This window comes from Gobio gobio (genome assembly GCF_949357685.1).
Source record: "Gobio gobio genome assembly, chromosome: 1".
Taxonomy (NCBI): domain Eukaryota; kingdom Metazoa; phylum Chordata; class Actinopteri; order Cypriniformes; family Gobionidae; genus Gobio; species Gobio gobio.
This window is the reverse complement of record NC_137097.1, coordinates 79,752,205-79,773,134: the sequence shown is the minus strand read 5'-3', so window position 1 is coordinate 79,773,134 and position 20,930 is coordinate 79,752,205. Positions and strand designations below refer to the sequence as shown.

At 40.5% G+C, this 20,930-nt stretch overlaps 2 protein-coding genes across 2 annotated transcripts; both read left to right on the top strand.

Moving 5' to 3' along the window:
- Positions 1–3,461: 3,461 nt before the first annotated feature.
- LOC307123365 (GTPase IMAP family member 8-like) lies at positions 3,462–15,985 on the top strand (the record flags this gene model as incomplete). Its single annotated transcript, XM_079811890.1, has 6 exons — positions 3,462–3,557; positions 4,783–4,839; positions 4,960–5,592; positions 10,987–11,592; positions 14,683–15,828; positions 15,930–15,985. The coding sequence occupies exons 1-6, from the start codon at positions 3,536–3,538 to the stop codon at positions 15,983–15,985; spliced, it is 2,520 nt and encodes an 839-aa protein (XP_079668016.1). The 5' UTR covers positions 3,462–3,535.
- A 61-nt stretch (positions 15,986–16,046) lies between these two features.
- On the top strand, positions 16,047–20,195 carry LOC307123357 (GTPase IMAP family member 9-like; the record flags this gene model as incomplete). The annotated part of the gene is made up of 2 exons (XM_079811877.1): positions 16,047–16,356; positions 19,333–20,195. The coding sequence occupies 2 exons, from the start codon at positions 16,047–16,049 to the stop codon at positions 20,193–20,195; spliced, it is 1,173 nt and encodes a 390-aa protein (XP_079668003.1).
- Between the last annotated feature and the right edge of the window lie 735 nt (positions 20,196–20,930).

The following is a 20,930-nucleotide window of genomic DNA, read 5'->3' as shown; positions in this document are numbered from 1 at the left end:
TTAGGTCTAATGGCATCAGCATCCACGGGTTTCCCTTTGGGGTTGTTGCACATAAGACCGTTTCAGTTGTGGCTCAAAGCCAGAGGACTTAGGGCCAATCCTCAGGCAAATAAAGTGGCGCGCCATGTGGCTTCGTACACTAACTATGTGGTTCAGACCCCGGTTTTTGCCTTGGGTCCCACTCTAGGCGTACCTTGTCGTCGCAAGTTGCTAACGACGGACGCTTCCCTGACGGGCTGGGGTGCGGCCTTAAGTGGTCGTCCAGCCCAACGGGAATGGGAGGGTCATCAACTCAGTTGGCACATCAACTGCCTCGAGTTGACGGCTGTATTTCTGGCCCTGAAATACTTTCTCCCCCAATTGAGGGGCTGTCATGTCCTAGTGCGGGTGGACAGTACAGCTAAATATCTTGTATATAATCACCAGTACAGAGCTGACCACAGGGAGTGGACCTCTTCGCCTCTTCTCAGACAGCGCAATGTCCCTGCTTCTCTCTGTCACCCAGCCCCGCTGGGTCTGGATGTGATGGTTCATACATGGCCCAAAATGTGTTTGTATGCCCTCCTTCCAGTCGCTCTGCTCCTGGGAGTTCTAGCCGGGGTTCGCCAACAAGGGTCTTGCTTCTTATCAATAGCGCTGCGTTGGTCGAACAGGGTTTGGTTCTCGGAGATAGTGTCTCTCCTCAACGGCTCGCCTTGGGCGATTCCGGCGAGGAGGGACCTTCTGTCTCAGGCAGAGGGCACGATATTCCATTCCAGGCCCGACCTGTGGAACCTTCATGTTTGGCCCCTGAAGGGCACCAACTGAGGGACACGGGGCTTTCGCCTGCAGTTATTGAGACCATTCTAAGTGCTAGAGCTTCCTCCACTCGGAAGTTTATGCTAATAAATGGGGTGTCTTTGAAAGGTGGTGTACGACACAATGTAGATTCAGTCAACTGCCAGGTAACTTCAGTTCTGGATTTTCTGCAAGAAAAGTTGTCATCAGGCACCTGCCCCTCCACTCTCAGGGTTCATGTGGCCGCTCTTTCGGTTTGCCACGCCTTGGTGGATGGGGTGCCGCTCGGGTGTCCTCTACTCGCTCGCTTCATTCGTGGGGTAGGCGGTTGAGGCCACCTGTTAGAACCAAGATCCCTTCATGGGACTTAGCTTTAGTCTTCGAGGGTCTGGTTGAGACCCCCTTTGAAACATTAGCTTGCCCCTCCACTCTCAGGGTTTATGTGGCCGCTCTTTTGGCTTGCCACGCCCTGGTGGATGGGGTGCCGCTTGGGAGGCATCTTCTGCCTGCTCACTTTGTTGTGCCAGGCAGTTGTGGCCTCCATTAAGAGCCAAGATCCCTTCATGGGACTTAGTTTTAGCCCTCGAGGGTCTGGTTGAGACCCCCTTTGAACCTCTAGAATCAGCGTATGACGAACTTCTGACTCTAAAGATGGTTTTTCTTATGGCTATAACTTCTCTGAAGAATTGGGGACATGCAGGCTCTGTCAATATCGCCATCCTGCTTAGACTTTGCCCCAGGTTTGGTGAAAGTGATTTTGCATCCCCGCCCTGACTACCTGCCTAAGGTTCCTTTGTCGACTGTACATCCTGTCACTCTTGAAACCTTCTGCCCTCTGCCGTTCACAACGCCGGATCAGGAGAAACTTCATAGACTGTGTCCAGTCCATGCTCTTCAGGCCTACGTCCACCGCACTAGCCAGTGGCGTAAGTCAGAGCAACTGTTTGTTTGCCATGGGGGCCGTAACAGAGGTTCTGCCACCATCAAACAATGTCACATTGGGTCAGGGATGCTACTGCTCTTGCCTATGAGGTGCGCGGTCAAGCTTCGCCTATAGGATTAAGGGCTCACTCCACCAGGGGAGTCGCTTCTTCTACTGCGTTAGCAAGGGGTGCTCCCTTACAAAGTGTTTGTGATGCGGCAGGTTGGTCCTCTCCGCACACATTCTTAAGACTTTATAGCTTGGATGCTCATGCCACTCTGGGCTCTCATGTCCTTGAGTCGACATCACAGGCTAATGCCTGAGGCTTCTTGCGTTCTTGTGCACACCTACACAACCGTAAGGGGTCCAGGCACCATCAAGCACGGCGGCGTGGGTATTCTCGTTCCCATTTGCATAAGCTTATGCAGCATTGAGTGTAGCTTTTGAAAGGGAACACTTGGGGTTACTTGACTGTAACCCTGTTCCCTGATAAAGCGGAACGAGATGCTGCATTGCTAGGCCGTGCTGATGATGCTTCAGGACTGGTCTTCAAACAAAGAAGATCTGGTTTGCTCCAGCGGAAGCTCATCTATTTATAGCCTCGTGCAGCAGGTGCGCCTATGACGTCACCGGCCGAGGCTATAAATACCTCCGGGTCAATTTCATTGACGTGTTTTCACACTATTTTCACAGCTGGTTATGTCAAAGACATTCCCATTTGCATAAGCTTATGCAGCATCTCGTTCCGCTTTATCAGGGAACAGGGTTACAGTCAAGTAACCCCAAGTGTTTTCATGAAGGAAATGACAAACCTCGACATGCAGGTATAACAATTCCTTTAAAAACACTCTTTGTGGATCATAGTATAATATATAAATATGATATACGACATAAAGTATGGTTTTAGTGTGATTATGAGTGTAGTTGTAACTCTATGAGCTGCAGAAGTGGCTGGTTTCACTTTCATGTGTCAGAGGATAAAAAACACAACATATAATTATACATCTGTAAGAGTCTGTATATTATAAGTGTGAAATGTGAAATTGTAATCAATTGTTATGAAGTTTAAAGAAGATATAAAGTGTAAAGAAGATTTTATAATTGCTGCATATATTTTTATTACAAATTTCTTTTTCATGCTGCTTAAAGGATTAGTTCACCCCAAAATGAAAATTTCCTGATAATTTACTCACCCCCATCTCATCCAAGATGTTGAAAGTCGAAAAGAAAATTAAATCACGCAGAGACTCTGAAGCCAATCGAAGCGCTTTGAAACTGCATTGATTTGGACCTTCAGCATTTAGTTTGAAACTGAAAAGCATTATATGATGAAAAACCCTGGAACGTTTTCTTCAAAATACTTATTTATTTTTGACTGAAGAAAGAAAGACATGAACATCTTGGATGGCATTGGGGTGAGTAAATTATCGGGAAATTTTCATTTTGGGGTGAACTAATCCTTTAATACATTTCTCAAATGATTCATACATTTCTCTTGTTTTGTGATTAAATCAAATATGTTAAGTTAAAATACATCTTTGAGCAAATCAGTTTGATTAGATGCTCATATACACAGAAACTCCCCAAGCAATCGTTCAGTTTTTATCAGCATAGTGATTTATTTAATGTGTGTGTTTTGGAGAAAACCAACTCCCATAAAGTATATTTTTACATAACAGCATATTGAAGTATAATATTAAATCAAATGTTAAACTCATTAGTAGTGAAGTAAATGTCAGTATCAGTGTAATCTCTCTCACAGGATGATGAGGATTCAGACGTCAGGAGTCAGAGAAGATGATGGACTGAAGACTGAAGGAAGAACACAATATCATCATGTCCAGCAGAGAAAGCAGAGGTCAGAGTTCATCAGTCATATCAGTCGTCTACTCTAAACAATGGCTTTAAAAGAAAATCACAGTAACTGAAAAATCACAAGTGTTTGTTAAACATCTGAAGTTCAGTTAGAACAGGTCATATTTATCTTTGTCTTTTGTGAGATGAACAATGGGCATGATTTGATCTATTTAGGGTATTTAATCATTCAGTGTCTTGTTTCTGTTGGTCATGATTCAGTTCATGAGTGTTTGTGAAATATCATCAGCCTCTTTGTTTCACTGTAAAAAAAAGTCAGTAAAAATAGGGCACAATGTACTTAAATTTGAAGGAATTTTGTGTATTGTTTTTTTACAGGTGTTTTGCCTGTATTTTGAATCACACATTGCATTAGTTTGTGTTTTAAGGGTTAACGGAAATTTCCATAACATTACTGGGTAATGTCCTGGCAGAAAATTACCAGTACATTATCCGTTTTTATTTTTACAGTGTTCTATAAGTTATACGTTGTGATATATATATATGGCCGGTTTCACAGACTTCAGCTAGTCTCAGACTAAAATGCATGTTTGAGTTGTTTTAACTGAAAGATACTTGCTCTGATACATCTTACAATATATCAGTGCTATTGTTTTGACCACCAGTAATGATCTTTTCTAGGGTATGTTTATAAAAGCTACTTAAATGTCCTTATTAAACTAAAGCACAATACTGGCTGAATCTAAACCCTGTCTGTGAAACTGGGCCATAATGTCCTATTTACTGATTTAGAATAAATCTGCTAAAACATGTTACCTAAAATTGTTAGAATACGATGTATTGAAATGACACTGAATATGTTTTGTGCATATAGAAACACAGTATACCAATGTTGCTCTTCTAGGTTTATTACATAAAGATTTAGGTTTTGTTTAAGCCTCAAATTTGTCACTATTTTAAAAACGAAAACAAGAAAAGGTAAGACACCCAGCAGAAGCTCATTCTACTTGTGTTAATGCTGATGCTCACGTCTGTTTAATAAAGATTATTAATTTATACATTGTCATTATTCCATACAGTATTACCTAGTTTGAGTCTAATAAATGCCTGTCCCTGTACTTTACTCTGTTTACTGCCACAACATCGCAAACTCCTTTAGAGGATCATTAGATCTGACCTTTTAAAAATCTGTTCTTGTGTTTTGTAGTTGTGTTATTATTTGTTGTGTCATATCCAAGAGTCAAATGTAAGTGTTTTTGTTTCTGCAGCCGTGGTTCGCGGTTCTGCTCGCAGGAGAAGACGGAGCAAAAACAGACCACCCAATCGTAAGTCTTCATGTAGATGAATATTGATGACCATGATGAACAACACGCAATGTTTGTTTGCAGTTTTGCTCCAACTAAAAAAGACTTAAAGATAACATATTACTGATGGATGTGTTTCAGTGAGCGATCTGAGGATTGTTCTACTGGGGAAGAGCGTGTCAGAAAACAGCCGAGTGAGAAACTTCCTGTTGGGACGAGCAGCGTTTGACAGTGAAGCTCCTCCAGATGTTGTAGAGAGAGTCGGAGGAAGATTGAAGGACAGACACGTGATGGTCATCAACAGTCCTCAGCTGCTCCAGACAAACATCTCAGACCATCACATCACACAGACAGTGAGAGAGTGTGTGTATCTGTCTGATCCAGGACCTCATGTGTTCATACTCGTACTGCAGCACAATGACTTCACTGAGGAGGACATGAGAAGAGCCAAATATGTGCTGGATGAATTCAGTGAAGAGGCGATTAAACGCACTATAGTGCTCACGACTGATGAAGAGACACATGATGCTCAAGGGGCGCCTGTGAAACTGAATGAATTCATTCAACAGTTAACTGCAGAGTGTGGAGGAGGACATCTTCAGCTTGATAATGAAATAAAGAGACTGATCTCTGGAGTATCCCAACGATTAGAGAAGATACTCACAGAAAACAGTGGAGAATTCCTCACATGTGGTTTATATGTAGAAGGATCATCAGGGGATGAAGAGCAGAGCAGATCTGATGCTTCACTCAGAACAGAGGAAGATTTTGATGGTAAGAACACTCATATAAAAAAAGAATAAGTTTTCTTTGCAGTTAACTAGAATTTAAATTTGTATTACTTTTGAAAAAACATCAATGGACTACGTATATTCTGACACCAGGTTATTGAAACGCCAGCTGATAAAATATGCAGATTCAGCCTAAGGTTGTATAGGTATCAAAAAAACATTCAAGAAGAAATTTTTTTTGCAATATCAATAGTAGTATATGATGAGTACAGGGAACATAAAACTGTCAGTGTCTAACAAATGAAAGAAAATTACTACAGTAACTTTCTTACAGTATAATACATGATTCCTTAAAGGAACTGTATGTAGGATTGTGGCCAAAACTGGTACTGCAATCACTTTCAAATGACTGTAGAGCGGTGTATCCCCTCTCCCCCTGACTCGAGGCTGCCAGATAGGCTGCAGGATCCAGCAGGAACGTAGGCTGCTAAAAGTTTGTAGCTGCAGCTGTGGTAACTAGAGCAGAGCTGGCAACCCGAATGCAGAAACACTACTGACTTTGTGATTGGTAGACAGGTGGAGGGTGGCGCTTCAGGCCAAAACACAACATGTTGTTGTGAACTTCAGTTGTTTGTTGAAGAATAGACCAGGAGACGTCGGATCAAGACAGAATTATTCTTTTAATGAGAACCTTCTGTGCTGCAGGTCGTCCGAAAACAGTCTGATTTTAACAGTACAAAATAAGGCAATTTATCTAGATGTTAGGGGGAGTGGTTATACAGCATAGGAGGAGACATTCAAACAAAAGGAATGCATATGTTGTGTAGGTAAAGGACACACCCTACATAACTGTGTCCCTCGTCCAGATTCAATCAGCATAACAGTGCCATTCAACTGCATAGATGCTAATCCAATCACTCAGGCAGTTTTGCTCTAAACTTGTCATGCTAAATAGTCAGGAAATTGCATAGAGACAAAAGACTTAATGTCTCAACCACTTACACAGCCTGAAATAATCTCCTTAGAATTTCCTCAAGTTTACTTCAAAATGTAAAACACATATAGATAATGTTTTCAGTTATATTCTATTACATTTGAACCTAAATATAACAATGTATAAATTTGTAATCTTACATTCCCCCCTTTGGGAGTTCTAATAACTCCCACATAATACAAATTTAAGCCTTCATCAGTCCATTCTGTAGCTTATGTTTGTTAACATAAGCCCCATCTTCTAGTCATGTAACTTGGAAAAAGTTACAGGCACATATCATGTTCTGTGTTGTTCATCTGTAATTGCATGTTGACTCAGAAATAAACATGCAATTAAGGTCCGTGAAGTTCATTACGGGCAATGTTCTTTTGTGGTTGGAACAGTCCTTCCGAGTCATTTTGTTGACCTAACAGGTTTCCGAACCATGAAGAATTATCTTCAGTCATCTGATGTAATTTTGCTGAAAGATCAAGAATGTCTTGTGATGACTGAAGTTCCCGTAGTTGATTCTCTGCGTTGTGTATTTTTTCTTTTTTGTTGGTTGTAGTCTCTGCAGTTGATCTAGTTGTTTCCTGGAGGTTGGGTCTTCATATGCAGATGAGACTGTCGTTGCATATGGATCTGGGGACAGCCATCAAGTTTTATCTGCACACTGTAAGACAGAAAACAGAAAAACAGAGAGCAGTATTTCTTCAAAACACTACGGTTGTAGCAGTTTAAATACTATGGTTCTATCGTTTTCAGAGTCTACTGTTGTCGTATCATTCTTTCCCTATTTCTTAATTTGTTTGACACCTATGGACCAGTGAGGAAAGGATGGACTAAATCGGGAAAGACCTATGAGGCAGTGTCTTCACCCTGGGTTCACCCCCGAACGCATGTTGCGTTCAGTTCTTCCCAGGGCACCTCACTTGTCCGTGTCCTATTCTGTCCCTGTGTTGTGTGCACACTGTAGAGTATGTGAGAAAATTGGCACATTTCCATTCTCCAGTGAAACATCAGTCCTAATAGACATCATTAACAGAGGATGGTTGTCTGATTGCAATATTCTGTGGCATAACATTTAAGGCTGTGAGTCTTACTTAATGTCCCCCAAACAAAGGCTGAGCATCTTTGTTGTGAGCTACTGGGGAAATTAAGCACCCACAGCCCAAATGGTTAACACTGTATCAAGTTGCCCCACAAGTTTAACGAGGAGGGGAGGGGCTGCTTCAGAATATCAAGCAGGCTAAGCAGAAGCTGATTAACCTTGTTAACTTCTTTAAAGTTCTTTTTGTTTTTTCTACATTCTTTCCAAAAATGTCCGTGCTTGCCACAGTAAGAACAACTGGCTTCTCTAGGACTTTTGCGTTTCTTTGGCTTCTCTGAGTTGACCTTAACAGAAACTGCTGCAATTCTTACTCTCTCTTTGACATCAGAATCTCTTTCCCAAATAGCTAAACTTTCTAGGTTACTTCTGAGAGTTCTTTTAGCCCACGTAATATCTAGGAATGGCAAGGCTGTTCTGTACTCAGCTACAAGACCATCTGCCCAAATTCGGATTAGAGCTCCTTTGTCCGCTAACACACTTTCGGAATCATCCACTATTCCACTGTACGTTACAGCTACCTGACAGAACCTCTCAGTATATTCACTCACAGTTTCTTCTTTCTCTTGTACACAGCTAGTAACTCTCGACCAATTGATTTTGGGTCCTAAGATATTCTTTAGGATTTTCAAAACACCTTCTCTCAAATCGCCTTTACTGACATGTTGCAGTTCGGAAGTAACAGCAGACTCAAAATTGTTGAATTCAGATTCAGTTAGAATTTGTGACATCAGCTGTGTGACTTCCGGCAACGACATGTCGTAAAGATGCATTTTACTGAACAATGCCCTTCTAAATTCAGAAAAATTTCTTTGCACTGATGGCAAACTTTCAGCAATTCTCTCAATATCCTTAGGACCCAAAGATGTTTTGACAACAGTTTGTATTTGGACAAGAGAAGAGTTGTGAGTAACACTTTCAGTTCCCTGAGATCTCTTAGCCCCACAAACCTGCACTGAATCTACAGGCTCATCAGTTACTGATTGGATGGCTACATCTGTTTCAAAGAAAGCTTTTAAGTCAGGATAATAGTTATCAGGCTGACTAACTTCTACCACATCAGTTTTTTCTGCATCTTTGTTGCGGTTTACTTCCTTAGTCACAGAAGATAATCTAGTACGGAGCTCTTTGATCTGTTTCTCTAGCTCTAAGTTGCGCTTAGACTGTTCTGTAGCTAGTGTTAAACCAAATTCTCTGTGACAACAGATAATACCTTTCACATTGTTCTTGCGAAGACTTTCTCCTAGTACCTTCTTACAATCTTCAATTGACCATACTTTGTCTGCATCAATGCCAAATTTCTTTGTTAAATTCAATCTGACTGGCTCAGTCACGATGGAGTCCATGTGCTCTGATAACAAAGACTTGAATTCACTATCTGTCCAAAAAGATGTAATCTGTCTAGTACTTTTCCTAAACATTTTGTGAATTTCTGTTACCACAAACAAACACTAAAAAAACTTCTCTCTATTGTCTTGCAAACAGAGGGTACAATCTTATTAGCACATGATGCTAACCTTCTCTATGAAGAGGCAGACAAAACAATCTTGTTAACACAACTCAACTATTGTTAACTTTTTTTAGCAAAACAGAGGACAAAACAAATATTAACTGAATGTTAATCTTCCCTGCCTAAAACAGAGGCAAACCAATTATTAGCACGTGATGCTAACCTTCTCTATGACGAGGCAAACACTTATTAGGTTGTGATGCTAATATTCCCTGCCTGAAACAGAGGCTGAACAATTCTTCCCTGCCAAAACAAAGGCTAAACAACTATTAGCTTGTGAATGCTAATCTTGCCTGCCTGAAAACAGAGGGTAACTTTCAACTCTAAAACAATCTTTTTAGAGGATAACAGAGGACAAACACAAAAATTAGCACGTGATGCTAACCTTCTCTATGACGAGGCAAACAATTATTAGGTTGTGATGCTAATATTCCCTGCCTGAAACAGAGGCTGAACAATTCTTCCCTGCCAAAACAAAGGCTAAACAACTATTAGCTTTTGAATGCTAATCTTGCCTGCCTGAAAACAGAGGGTAACTTTCATCTCTAAAACAATCTTTTTAGAGGGTAACTTAGTTAACCAAAACCTACAGCTGTTTGTTAACTACTTCTCTGAACGGCGCAGAGGAAAAACACATTTGTACTGGTCTGCATTGGTTCTTTGAATGGAGTGAAACTCACCGAATCGTTGGTTGTACAGAAAAATTTAATCTGGAACTCAGTCAGCTTTGTTGAGATCTTTGAGCTTGAAGTTTCAAGATTCAGTCTGGAACTCAGTCAGGCATTGAGATCTCTTTGGAGCTTGAAGTTTTCAATCTGGAGGAAGCTGGCTTGAAGTTTCAAGATTCAGTTCTTTGAGCTTAAAATTCTTTGAGTTTCCTTTTTCTCCATCCGGGTCACGGCACCATCTGTTGTGAACTTCAGTTGTTTGTTGAAGAATAGACCAGGAGACGTCGGATCAAGACAGAATTATTCTTTTAATGAGAACCTTCTGTGCTGCAGGTCGTCTGAAAACAGTCTGATTTTAACAGTACAAAATAAGGCAATTTATCTAGATGTTAGGGGGAGTGGTTATACAGCATAGGAGGAGACATTCAAACAAAAGGAATGCATATGTTGTGTAGGTAAAGGACACACCCTACATAACTGTGTCCCTCGTCCAGATTCAATCAGCATAACAGTGCCATTCAACTGCATAGATGCTAATCCAATCACTCAGGCAGTTTTGCTCTAAACTTGTCATGCTAAATAGTCAGGAAATTGCATAGAGACAAAAGACTTAATGTCTCAACCACTTACACAGCCTGAAATAATCTCCTTAGAATTTCCTCAAGTTTACTTCAAAATGTAAAACACATATAGATAATGTTTTCAGTTATATTCTATTACATTTGAACCTAAATATAACAATGTATAAATTTGTAATCTTACAATGTCAACATCAACATCAGTTGAGGGCTGCAACTTCCTTTTAAATGACAATATCTTGGCCAGACAACCGTTGTCAGTGATATAAGCATTTGAAATTAACATGATTTCTTAATGTCTAGTGACATATCAGGGCCATTTTATGATTGATTGAAATTCATTTCTTACATACAGTTCCTTTAACTAACAACTTGCAAGCAAAAAACAATAATTGACTTAGTTAAATATAAAATCAATAAAATCTGTTTGCCTGATAGATAAGAGCTCAAACTCAACAGTGGTTTCAGATGCACATAAGATGTCATCACTATCTGCGTTTCCATTACCTTTCAAAATGCTTCATGTTGATTTGGTAGGAAGGACATCTGACACAAACAATATCTAAATATGTTCTAGTGACACATGTTTCTGTGTTTAAGGAGGTGTAAGAGCCGCAAGACAGCAGAAGCTGAACGTGGTGCTGTGTGGAAGTGATGAAACACTGAAGAACACTGTATCCAAACTAATAAGAGAGAAGAAAGACGTGGAGCTTCATGGACGTCTGATCAGTCTTGTGGAGCTTCCAGCTCTGTTCAACACTCGGCTCTCAGAGGAGGAAGTGATGCGTCAGACTCTCCGCTGTGTGTCTCTCTGTCATCCTGGAGTTCATGTTTTCCTCCTCATTGTTCCTGATGCTCCTCTCAATAATGAAGACAAAGCAGAAATGGAGGAGATCCAGAGGATCTTCAGCTCCAGAATCAACAAACACATGATGATCCTCATAATGCAGAATTCAGAGAGTCAGACAGCAGAACTCAATGAAGAAACACAGGCTGTCATTGAGAGGTTTGGAGGACGACATCATGTCTTTGGTCCCACCCCACAAGTGTCCACATTGATGGAGAACATTGAGCAGATGCTGGAGGAAAACAGAGGAGACTTTTTCTCCACAGAGACATTTCTGGAGGCGCAGATGATTAAACTGATGAAATATGAAGAGATGAAGAAGAAAATAAATTCACTAGAGACAAATTTACTATCACAAGGTAATGACCAGAACATCAGTTTAAGTCTTAATCAATAGAGCTAGATGTAACAGACGTAGACCAATAGATCTCAAGAGGTGCTCTAGCGACTAACACTAGTGACCATACTATTTAGCCTTCTTGATAGAGCTCCTCTCTCCCATGCAGACAGGCCCGGGTTCGCATCCCGCTTAGAGCGGACGGTGCGAACCTGAGGGGCTACGTAGAAATACATTTTACATTTAAATTCTACATTAGAGTGTAATTCTATAATTCTATCAAAAATGAGTGTTTGTCTGTGTTTGTTTGGAAAAGAGTATCTGACAATATGGGTAGATATGATAGCTTTAGGAGATGTGCTATGCCATGTCCTTGTTTTATTACGGGGGTTGTTACACACAATATGTGCCATCTGTCTTGGAGGTCAGCTCTCGAGGGGGCTGGCTGTGATCACTGTGTTTGCTTCACAGTGAAAAATCTCAGCTCCCACCTGGCTCTATATAAGTGGGGCTGGGAGCCAGGAATGTGCACCCCGCGGTCATGTCCCGCTGCTGTCGAGGCAGCATGGCAACTCTGATCCTGGTGGAGGAGTAAGAGATGGATCTTTCCTTTTCTCAAGCTTTCTTGCCATGGTCAGTGTCCTTGAACCACCTCTTCTGACCCTGTAGCCAGCCCCTGCTATATCAGAAGAAACAGCAAAAGCCGAAGCCCTGAGATCCTTCTTGGCTTATCTGTTCACTTCTCTGGGAACCAAGCTCAGTTTCACATCCAGCAGTGGTGTTGCTCAGGGTATGCCTTCTCTTTACGTGGGGTAATTCAATTCCCCCTGATGCAAGAAAGTGGTAGGACTTATTCTATATTTATAACTATGCATGAGATGATGTAAAGGGGTGTTGCGTTCTCTCTCTGCTGGTAATCTTTTAAACATGTTTTGACACATGTAATGGACTGCTTCAGATGAAACAAGTAGCCCCAGAAATGCCTCACTGTTTTATCTGTATGGCATTCACACACTATAGGTTGTACAGATAGGAACGTTGTTGTGTTACATTGGTGCACCACTTCTCCTTATCTGTTTCCTTTCTTATGATAAAAATATAGTTTACATGTGTTTTTTAGATGCCGGAGCAGTTTTTATCACTATGAGTGTCCTGATTCCTCATCTATCATGCTTTTGAATGCTATGGGGTTAGCTATGGGATTGGCCAATGTTGCCACATCCTTTTTTCCCACTCTTTTTTTTCACCCTCTCCAATACACAAGGTATGAAAGTGTTATCTGTATCCTCTCTTCTTTTTTTAATACAGAGTACGAGAATGGGTAACTCACTTGTATCTCACTTCTGTTGCCCTTTCTGGTTCTGGAAATTTTGGGGTAGTAGCAATATGCTCCATCTGTGGTCACATATAGGCTGGACTAAAGAGGAGAGTGGGCAATAACATTACTTGCTTCCATTACTGATAGTTACTGATAGCATTACTGGTAATTTTGGAAGGACTAGTACAGGTGAATCTGGTCGGCAATACTGCCACTCACGTGCCACTTCTTCATTTGTCGCCCTCTCTGGTACTGGAAATATGTTCCCTGTGTGATTATATAAATGGGCTTTCATAGAGCGGGCAATACTGCCACTTGCATCCTGCTTCCTTATCTGTCGCCCTCTTCAGTACGGGAGGTACAGATGTGTTCCCTTTGTATTCACATATAATAGGCTTGGTTGAAGAGGGGAGTGAGCAATATCACCACTCGCTTCTCACTCCTTCACTGGTCACCTCCATCCAGTACTGTCAGTTCAGAAGTGGTAGCGATGTGCTCCCTCTATAATTTTGAATGGGCTAGTACAGACAAGGACGGTGGGTGATATCACCACTTGCGTCCCATGTCCTCATCTGTCAACCATTCTGGTTCTTGGAGTACAGAGGAAGTTTTGATATGCTTCCTATGGAATCACATTTTGTATCGCTTTACATTGAATTAGAAACATTATTGCATAAGTGTCTTATGATAAGGGCAACGGAATGGACTGTTCACAGAGAGGAAGGAATGGGCATGACAGCTAGTAGTGTCCCATTTTCCTATCTGTCGCCCCCCTCTGATATGAAGGTAATGTGCTTCCACATATGAATGGACTGTACAGAAGAGAAGAATGCATTACCACGTACGTCTTGTTCCCTCTTCTGTCGCCTCTTCAGTTTTGACCTGGAGGTGATAGTGTGGACATAGTGATGGAACTATGTTAACACATTTATTATGGTTTGTGAGGATTAATTGAATGTCGGAGCTTAATCTGTGTGGACACAGTTGCCATTAGCGGCCCACTCTCTATCCTTCCCTACTGCAGTTTGGTCAGAGGGGATAGGTGACTACACCTTCTCACTAGAGCTGTAAGAATGGGCAATCATCAGCCGATAAGGGCATTTTAGTAGAGAGTAGTTGAGGGAGGCGATATGACACCCTGCTCTCTCAGTGGTCCCTCTGATTTACTCTGGAAGTAGTAGCCTGCAGGAATACGTTGGCTCCCTTCCTAGGAGATTCAACAGTCCTTTTTCTCTGTGGCCCTCCAGCTAGGATAGCAGGTGTCAACTGGCTATTGTCAACACGCTCTGTTAATGATCGGCAGAGAGCATGGGGGTGTAGAGCTGAGACTCTCTGCGCTCTCTTGCCAGATTTCCCAAAAGTACTTTTGCTATCTCTTCGTTAGAAAAAAACAGGCAGTTAAGAGGCATGGCTCTCTCCTGAGACCTCTCTCAGTCCTTAAGACATGATTCCACGATGAATTCTATACTCCCTTCGGTTTGGTCCCATTAGAGCTTATAGTTGAGGGACTGGATGGTTGCAGTAGCAGTACTTTAGTCTGCCCTTTATCTGTTGGGGGTGCTGGCGGATGCAGTAGAGCTGTGGCCTCCATTAGCTAGCTCTGCCCTTGAGTCAGTTATACAGGGGTTACTAAACTGACCTCTGACCTTGCACCTCAGGCACTTAAGCTCTTGGTCACTTGGTGCACTGTATGGCATTTGTTCAATACGACCCCTCTGGTGAACTTGTCACTAGAATAAATTAAGATATTTTCTTAAATTTCAGTATGTTTTGTTCTGTTTTTTTATTTTTCAGTTTCAAGAGAAAACACAGATGAAGTGAGAATTGTGCTGCTGGGAAAAGCTGGAGTTGGGAAGAGTGCAACAGGAAACACAATCTTAGGAAGAAACACTTTTAAGGCTGAAGCATCTTTTGAATCAGTTACTAAAGATAGTCAGAGAGAAACATCTGAAATCAACGGCCGACGCGTCACTGTGATCGACACTCCAGGACTGTTTGATACTGAACTTACCAATGAAGAGATCCAGGGAGAAATCAGCAACTGCATCTCCATGATCCTGCCTGGACCGCATGTGTTTCTCCGACTGATTCCACTGGGACGATTCACTAAACATGAGGAAACATCAGTGAAGATCATCCAAGAGACGTTTGGTGAGAAATCTTTAATGTTCACCATGGTGCTCTTCACCAGAGGAGACGATCTGAAGGACAAAACCATTGTTCAGTGTTTGGGAAAACCTGGATCTGCTTTGATGAAGCTGATTGAAGCTTGTGGAAACAGATTCCATGTGTTCAATAATAATCAGACTGGAGACCGAACACAGGTGTGTGATCTACTGGAGAAGATAGACAACATGGTGAAGGCAAACGGAGGGAGTTTCTACTCATGCAAGATGTTCAGACAGATGGAGAGAGAGAAACAAGAACAACAGATGAAGATCCTGATGGACAGACTCAGAGAAACAGAAGAAGAGATGAGGAAACTAGAAGAAGAGAACGAGAGAATAAAGAAGATGATGGAGGAAGAAAGACAGACTGATGACAAGGAGAGAAAGAGAAGAGAAGAGGAACTCAAGAGAGAAATAACAGAACAAGAGAAACAACAGAGAGAGATACGAGACAAGATGAGACGAGAACGAGAGACATTTAAACATCAAATAGAGGAAATGAGACGAGAAAAAGAGAAACTTCAAATTACATACGCATCAGAAAAAGACAGACTGATGAACAGAACAGAGAATGAGAGGAAGATAGGAAAAGATGAGTTTAATGCTAAAGAAGAACGATATAAAACACTAATTAAAGAGAAAGAAGAGAGAGAGGAAAAGATGTGTGAGGAGATGAAGAGAGAACGAGAGGAATGGGAGAAACAGAAACTAGAGGAAAAGACAAGAAGAGAAGAAGAGGATGAGAAAAGAAGAGAGAAAGAACAGAAAGATTGTGAGGAATTTAATCCGAAACTGAAAGAAGAGAGAGAGAGAATGGAAAGAGAGAAAGAAGATCTTCAATCTAAACATGAAGCAGAAGAAAACAAGATGAAGATCCTGATGGAGGAGAAACTGAACAGAGAACGAGAAGAACTGATGAAGAAACATGAAGAAGAGAAAGAGAGAATGAAGATCCTGATGGAGAAACTGAACAGAGAAAGAGAAGAAGAGATGAGGAAACAAGAAGAAGAGAAAGAGAGAATGAAGAGGATGATGGAGGAAGAACAACTTCAGAGTCATGCTGAAGAGAGAAAGAGAAGAGAAGAAGAGTTTAATGCATTCAAACATCAAATAGAGGAAATGAGACGAGAAACAGAGAAAATAACAACAGAAAAAGAGAAACTTAAAGCTGAATATGAGACAAAACGAGTGCAGTGGGAAACACAGAAAAGAGAAGAAGAGAAGAAGAAGAAAGAAGCAGAAACACAGAAATCTGAACTTCAGAAGAAACAGCGAAGTCCAGGAAGTGATGGCACAAAGAGTAAGAGGAAATAACTCCATAACTCATTTATTAAACAACTGTAAAGTTCAATAGTGTGAGATCATATTTCATTATTTATGTTCAGTGCTGTTGAAATAATTCTGCTGTAGATTCTGACTTTAGTCCTCAGAGCTCAGTTTCTGTCTCAGACAGTCTGTGAACATCATCAGCGTTAGATCAGGGAAACATTATAGGCTATGAATCCAGCCGCCAATCTCACGCATTCAGTGTCAGAATACACAATATACACAGTTCTCATGTTCTCACACATTGAAAAACATCACAGACACAGATGAGACAGTGCAGGTTACTTAGAATTCAACTTCTGTAAGTTTTATTATGAAATTTAAACAATAAATGGTGTGTAAACAAAAAATAATTATATATATATAAATATTCTCACGTTGCCTCAGGCTGATAAATCCATCACGACCCGTTTCATCGAGATCTGCTCGTCCGCCAATTCAACACCAGTGATAATGATAATCAATGATAATCTACATAATATTTCTGAAATAATCAGCTAATATTTCTGTAGCATGTGTTGTCGAATCCATTTCTATACAGAAGAAACCCTTTCTAGTCCCTGCCCAGTGCGATTTGTGTCAAAGCATTAGTCCGGTTGAGAGAGAGTTTATTTGTCACAAACACTTTAAGAAGCCGTCCATCAGGGAGGAATGTTATTCTGCACAGAACTGTGGAAGAACTGAACGCGGCATGGGTTGATCTTTGTTTGACCAATCAGAGGAAAGGGGCGTTTCATGCCTGCCCACACGTGGGAATCTAATATTCAAGCCATTAATCCATTTTCTATCCCTGAACCTAAAAATGTAAAATCAAGAAGAATTCTCGTTTTTTATAAAAAATAGAAAAATAAAATAAAAGTGAAACACGAATAAATGAGCCGTTTTCAAATTTTTCCATTTTCAATATTAAATCGAAAAACAATGAACGCAATGTAGACGGACCAGATTTAAATATGCAAATGCTATGATTGGATCATTATTCCAGTGATTATTATGTTTCTAGTAATGTTATATGTTTGGCAAGAGATCTTCTAACTCTAATTGATGGAGTGTGTAGCTTTTCATTTCTTAAACAACCATGTCACATCAAGGCCATATTCCAGGATAAACAATATTAAGATTCATCAGCTCAGACTGTGAGAGAATGGTGGAGAAGCATAAAGAATCATTTTCACACATGAATTGGTGCGTCTGAGTCCAGGCTAGAGGCTGACATTTTTTTGGAAATAAAATCACTATTAATCACGTGATTGGGACGGGAGCAGAATTTGTTTTTACCAGGAGTGGGCGGGACCGGGAAACGTAATAACACTATGATTCCATCTATACAAATATACTGTTTATATAAATGAACTATATGTTTTAATTTTGAACTCAGTTCTAGTTGCCCTGTCTCTTTATGCTCTCCTGTTTGCTTTGGTGTGGCTGGTTAAGTGAATGACGTGCTCCACACCCGTAACAGTTGGTGGCCAATGCCAACCTCCAATAATACAAGAGAAAGAAGGTTTTTTCATACACTTTGTAGCCGCGAAAATCATCATCAAAATTGAGTCAGATATGAAAGCCAGGCTGCAACGACTACTGTTGGAAAATAATACCTCAGTTGTGCTTATCGACATTTTAGGGCAATCTGAAGTAACCAAAAAGATGAAGAGGAAAAGGGCATAAGCCAGCTGCAAGACATTTACTGCTTGCTTGCGTGTGTGTGTGTGTGTGTGTGTGCCTGTATTTGCATAGATGATTTACGTGGAATTTAATGTGTGTGCATTGTTATTATATTGAACTGAAATCCATCTTAAACAAAAACTACATTTTGGGTTTTTATTCAACTGGGCATGGGCATGCTGTGATCTGTACTGAATTTTTTACTGTAACTTTTCCGGCCCAAAAAAAAAAACACAACCTGGGAGTGGGAGGGTACGGGAGTCATTCTTCTGGGATTGGGACAGGATGGGAATTTTCCTGTTTTTTCGTGGGATTGGGATGGGACGGGATTTTTTTAGTGGGAGTGGGACGGGAGAGGTTTGAAAATCCACTCCTGTATCACCCTCTAGTCCAGACCTTAAATTGGGACCTAGCTTTGGGATGTCCTGGAGTAGACTTTACTGAGTGATGGACTCTTGCTTTGGCAATACAAGATCTGGACCAAAAATGAATGCACCTCTTGATGGAAATAAATGTTGTGATGTTGCATAACGTTGTTGAAACATAATAAATGCACAATGTAATCAAAGCTAAAGGCGGTCCAGCACAACTTTATTTGGGACAGGCAGTTTATAGTTGACTCCAGAACTTCCCAAAGACTTTGAATGGGGTTAAGGTCAGGACTCTGTGGTGGAGGTCTTGATCATTTGAGCCTCATGAAATCTACACACTGCATCAGTTAGGGTTAAAAGAATTGTTGCCAAAAACACAACATGCCAGAATCACATTAATCAGAAAATATGAATTGCATAATCATTGAATTAAATCAAAATAAAAGGATAATCTCTAGCACAGTGACACTGGATGCTGGTAATGTAGATTGTATAAGAGTAATAAATGTATCCTATTTCGCTCACACTTTCTATCATGTGGTCCTCAGCGGTTCCATTTCCTTTATGGCTCTCCAGATGCAGTTTATCATTGTGCAAATAAACAACAAATAAAAACAACACAAAGCACAAGCTTATGTACCAGGTTATGATTATGTTTAGTTTAACTGTAGGAGATGAGAAAATAGTGAAATTACAATTATAGAAGTGTCATGAGCATTGACATTAACACAGGAAAAATAACCAAACACCATTAATAGCCACTTATTATCTGCACCAAGGCTTCTCAGTGGAGTGGTTTGATTGGCTGATGGGCTGTCAGTTATTTATCTGTTGTAAGGTCAATTAAAGTTAGTAAGTAACTAGAGTAATGTAAAAATTCTTCTTTTATTGTGTGACCTCTTTATGATTTTCAGGTGCTGAAGCAGATGATCAGGAGTGTTTGAGGGTTGTGCTGATCGGGAGGACAGGAAGTGGAAAGAGTGCAACAGGAAACACTATTCTGGGAAGAAGGGAATTTCAGAGCAAATTAAGGCCAGATTCAGTGACAACTGTGTGTCAGAAGGCAGTTGGTGAAGTTGATGGTCGATCAGTAGCTGTTGTTGATACTCCAGGACTCTTTGACACGACATTGTCAAATGATCAAGTGGTGGAAGAAATAGTGAAATGTGTTTCACTCTCAGCACCTGGACCTCATGTGTTCATCATTGTGTTGAGTTTGGGAAGATTCACCAAGGAAGAAACAGAGACTGTAGATCTGATAAAGAAGATCTTTGGTCATAAATCTGCTCAGTTCAGCATCGTCCTGTTCACTGGAGGAGACGATCTCGAGGATCAATCTATAGATGATTATGTGAAGAGAAGTACCAATCAAGAACGGAAGAAACTGATCAGAGATTGTGGAAACAGATTCCTGGTTTTCAATAACAGAGAAAAACAAGACAGAACTCAAGTGATTCAACTGTTAAACATGATAAAAGAAGTGAAGAATAGTAATGAGGGGCGATACTTCACTAACAGCATGTTTGAGGAGGCAGAGATGTCCATTAAAAAGAGAATGGAGGAAATAATAAAGGAGAGAGAGAGAGAAATTCAGGATCAGAGAGAAGAATTACAAGCCAAATATGAGATGGAAATGAAAAACATGATGAAGAGACTCGAGGAAGAGAAACAAAGAGCAGAGGAGGAGAGAATTAAAATGGAGAATCAATTCAGAGAAAAAGAAGAAAAACTCATAAAAGAGTTTAAAGAGAAAGAGAAAACAGAACAGAAGAAGTGAGAGACTGAAAACCAGAAACAATCAGAAGAGGAAGAACAGCAAAGAGCTGAATATCATCAGAAAATAGAAGAGATGAAGAGAGAGATTGAAAATCAGAGATCACAGTATGAAAAACAGCGAAAAGAAAGAGAAGAAGATAGAAAGAGAGAAGAGAAATACAGACAAGATCAAATTATAGCAGGATTACAGATGAAACAGCTGACAGCGAGAGAATGAGAGGATGAAAAGAAATGACAAATGAGAGAAAGCGAGGAAGAAGAAAGAAAGAGAAACATGAGGAACAACTGAGAGAAAAACAAGAAGAACTGGAGAAAATGAGAAAGAGAAAGAAGAAAAAAGAAAAAAAAGACAGTAACAAAAGAGAGAGGGAGGAAAAAGAGATAGATTGTGACGAAAAGAGACAAGAAATGAAAATACATCATGAAAGAGTGGAGCAAGAGAGAAAAGAGGAGTGGGAGAGAAGGAAGAAAGAAGATGAACGAGACAAAGATCAAGAGAAGATGAGAAAGGAAAGAGAAGTAAAATGAAGGAATATGAAGAGAAGATTCGCTCAAACTGATGCTGGAAGAACCGCAGAAAGAACTTGAACTCGGAAAAATTCACTTTTTTTGTGTCATATATTTGAGTAATTATCATAAATTAGGTATTATTCGAAAGCTTACCAACTCAGAATTCATCCTGTGGAAACTGTTTTGAATTGGATGTTGCGTTACCATGGAAACATTTTCTAATTAT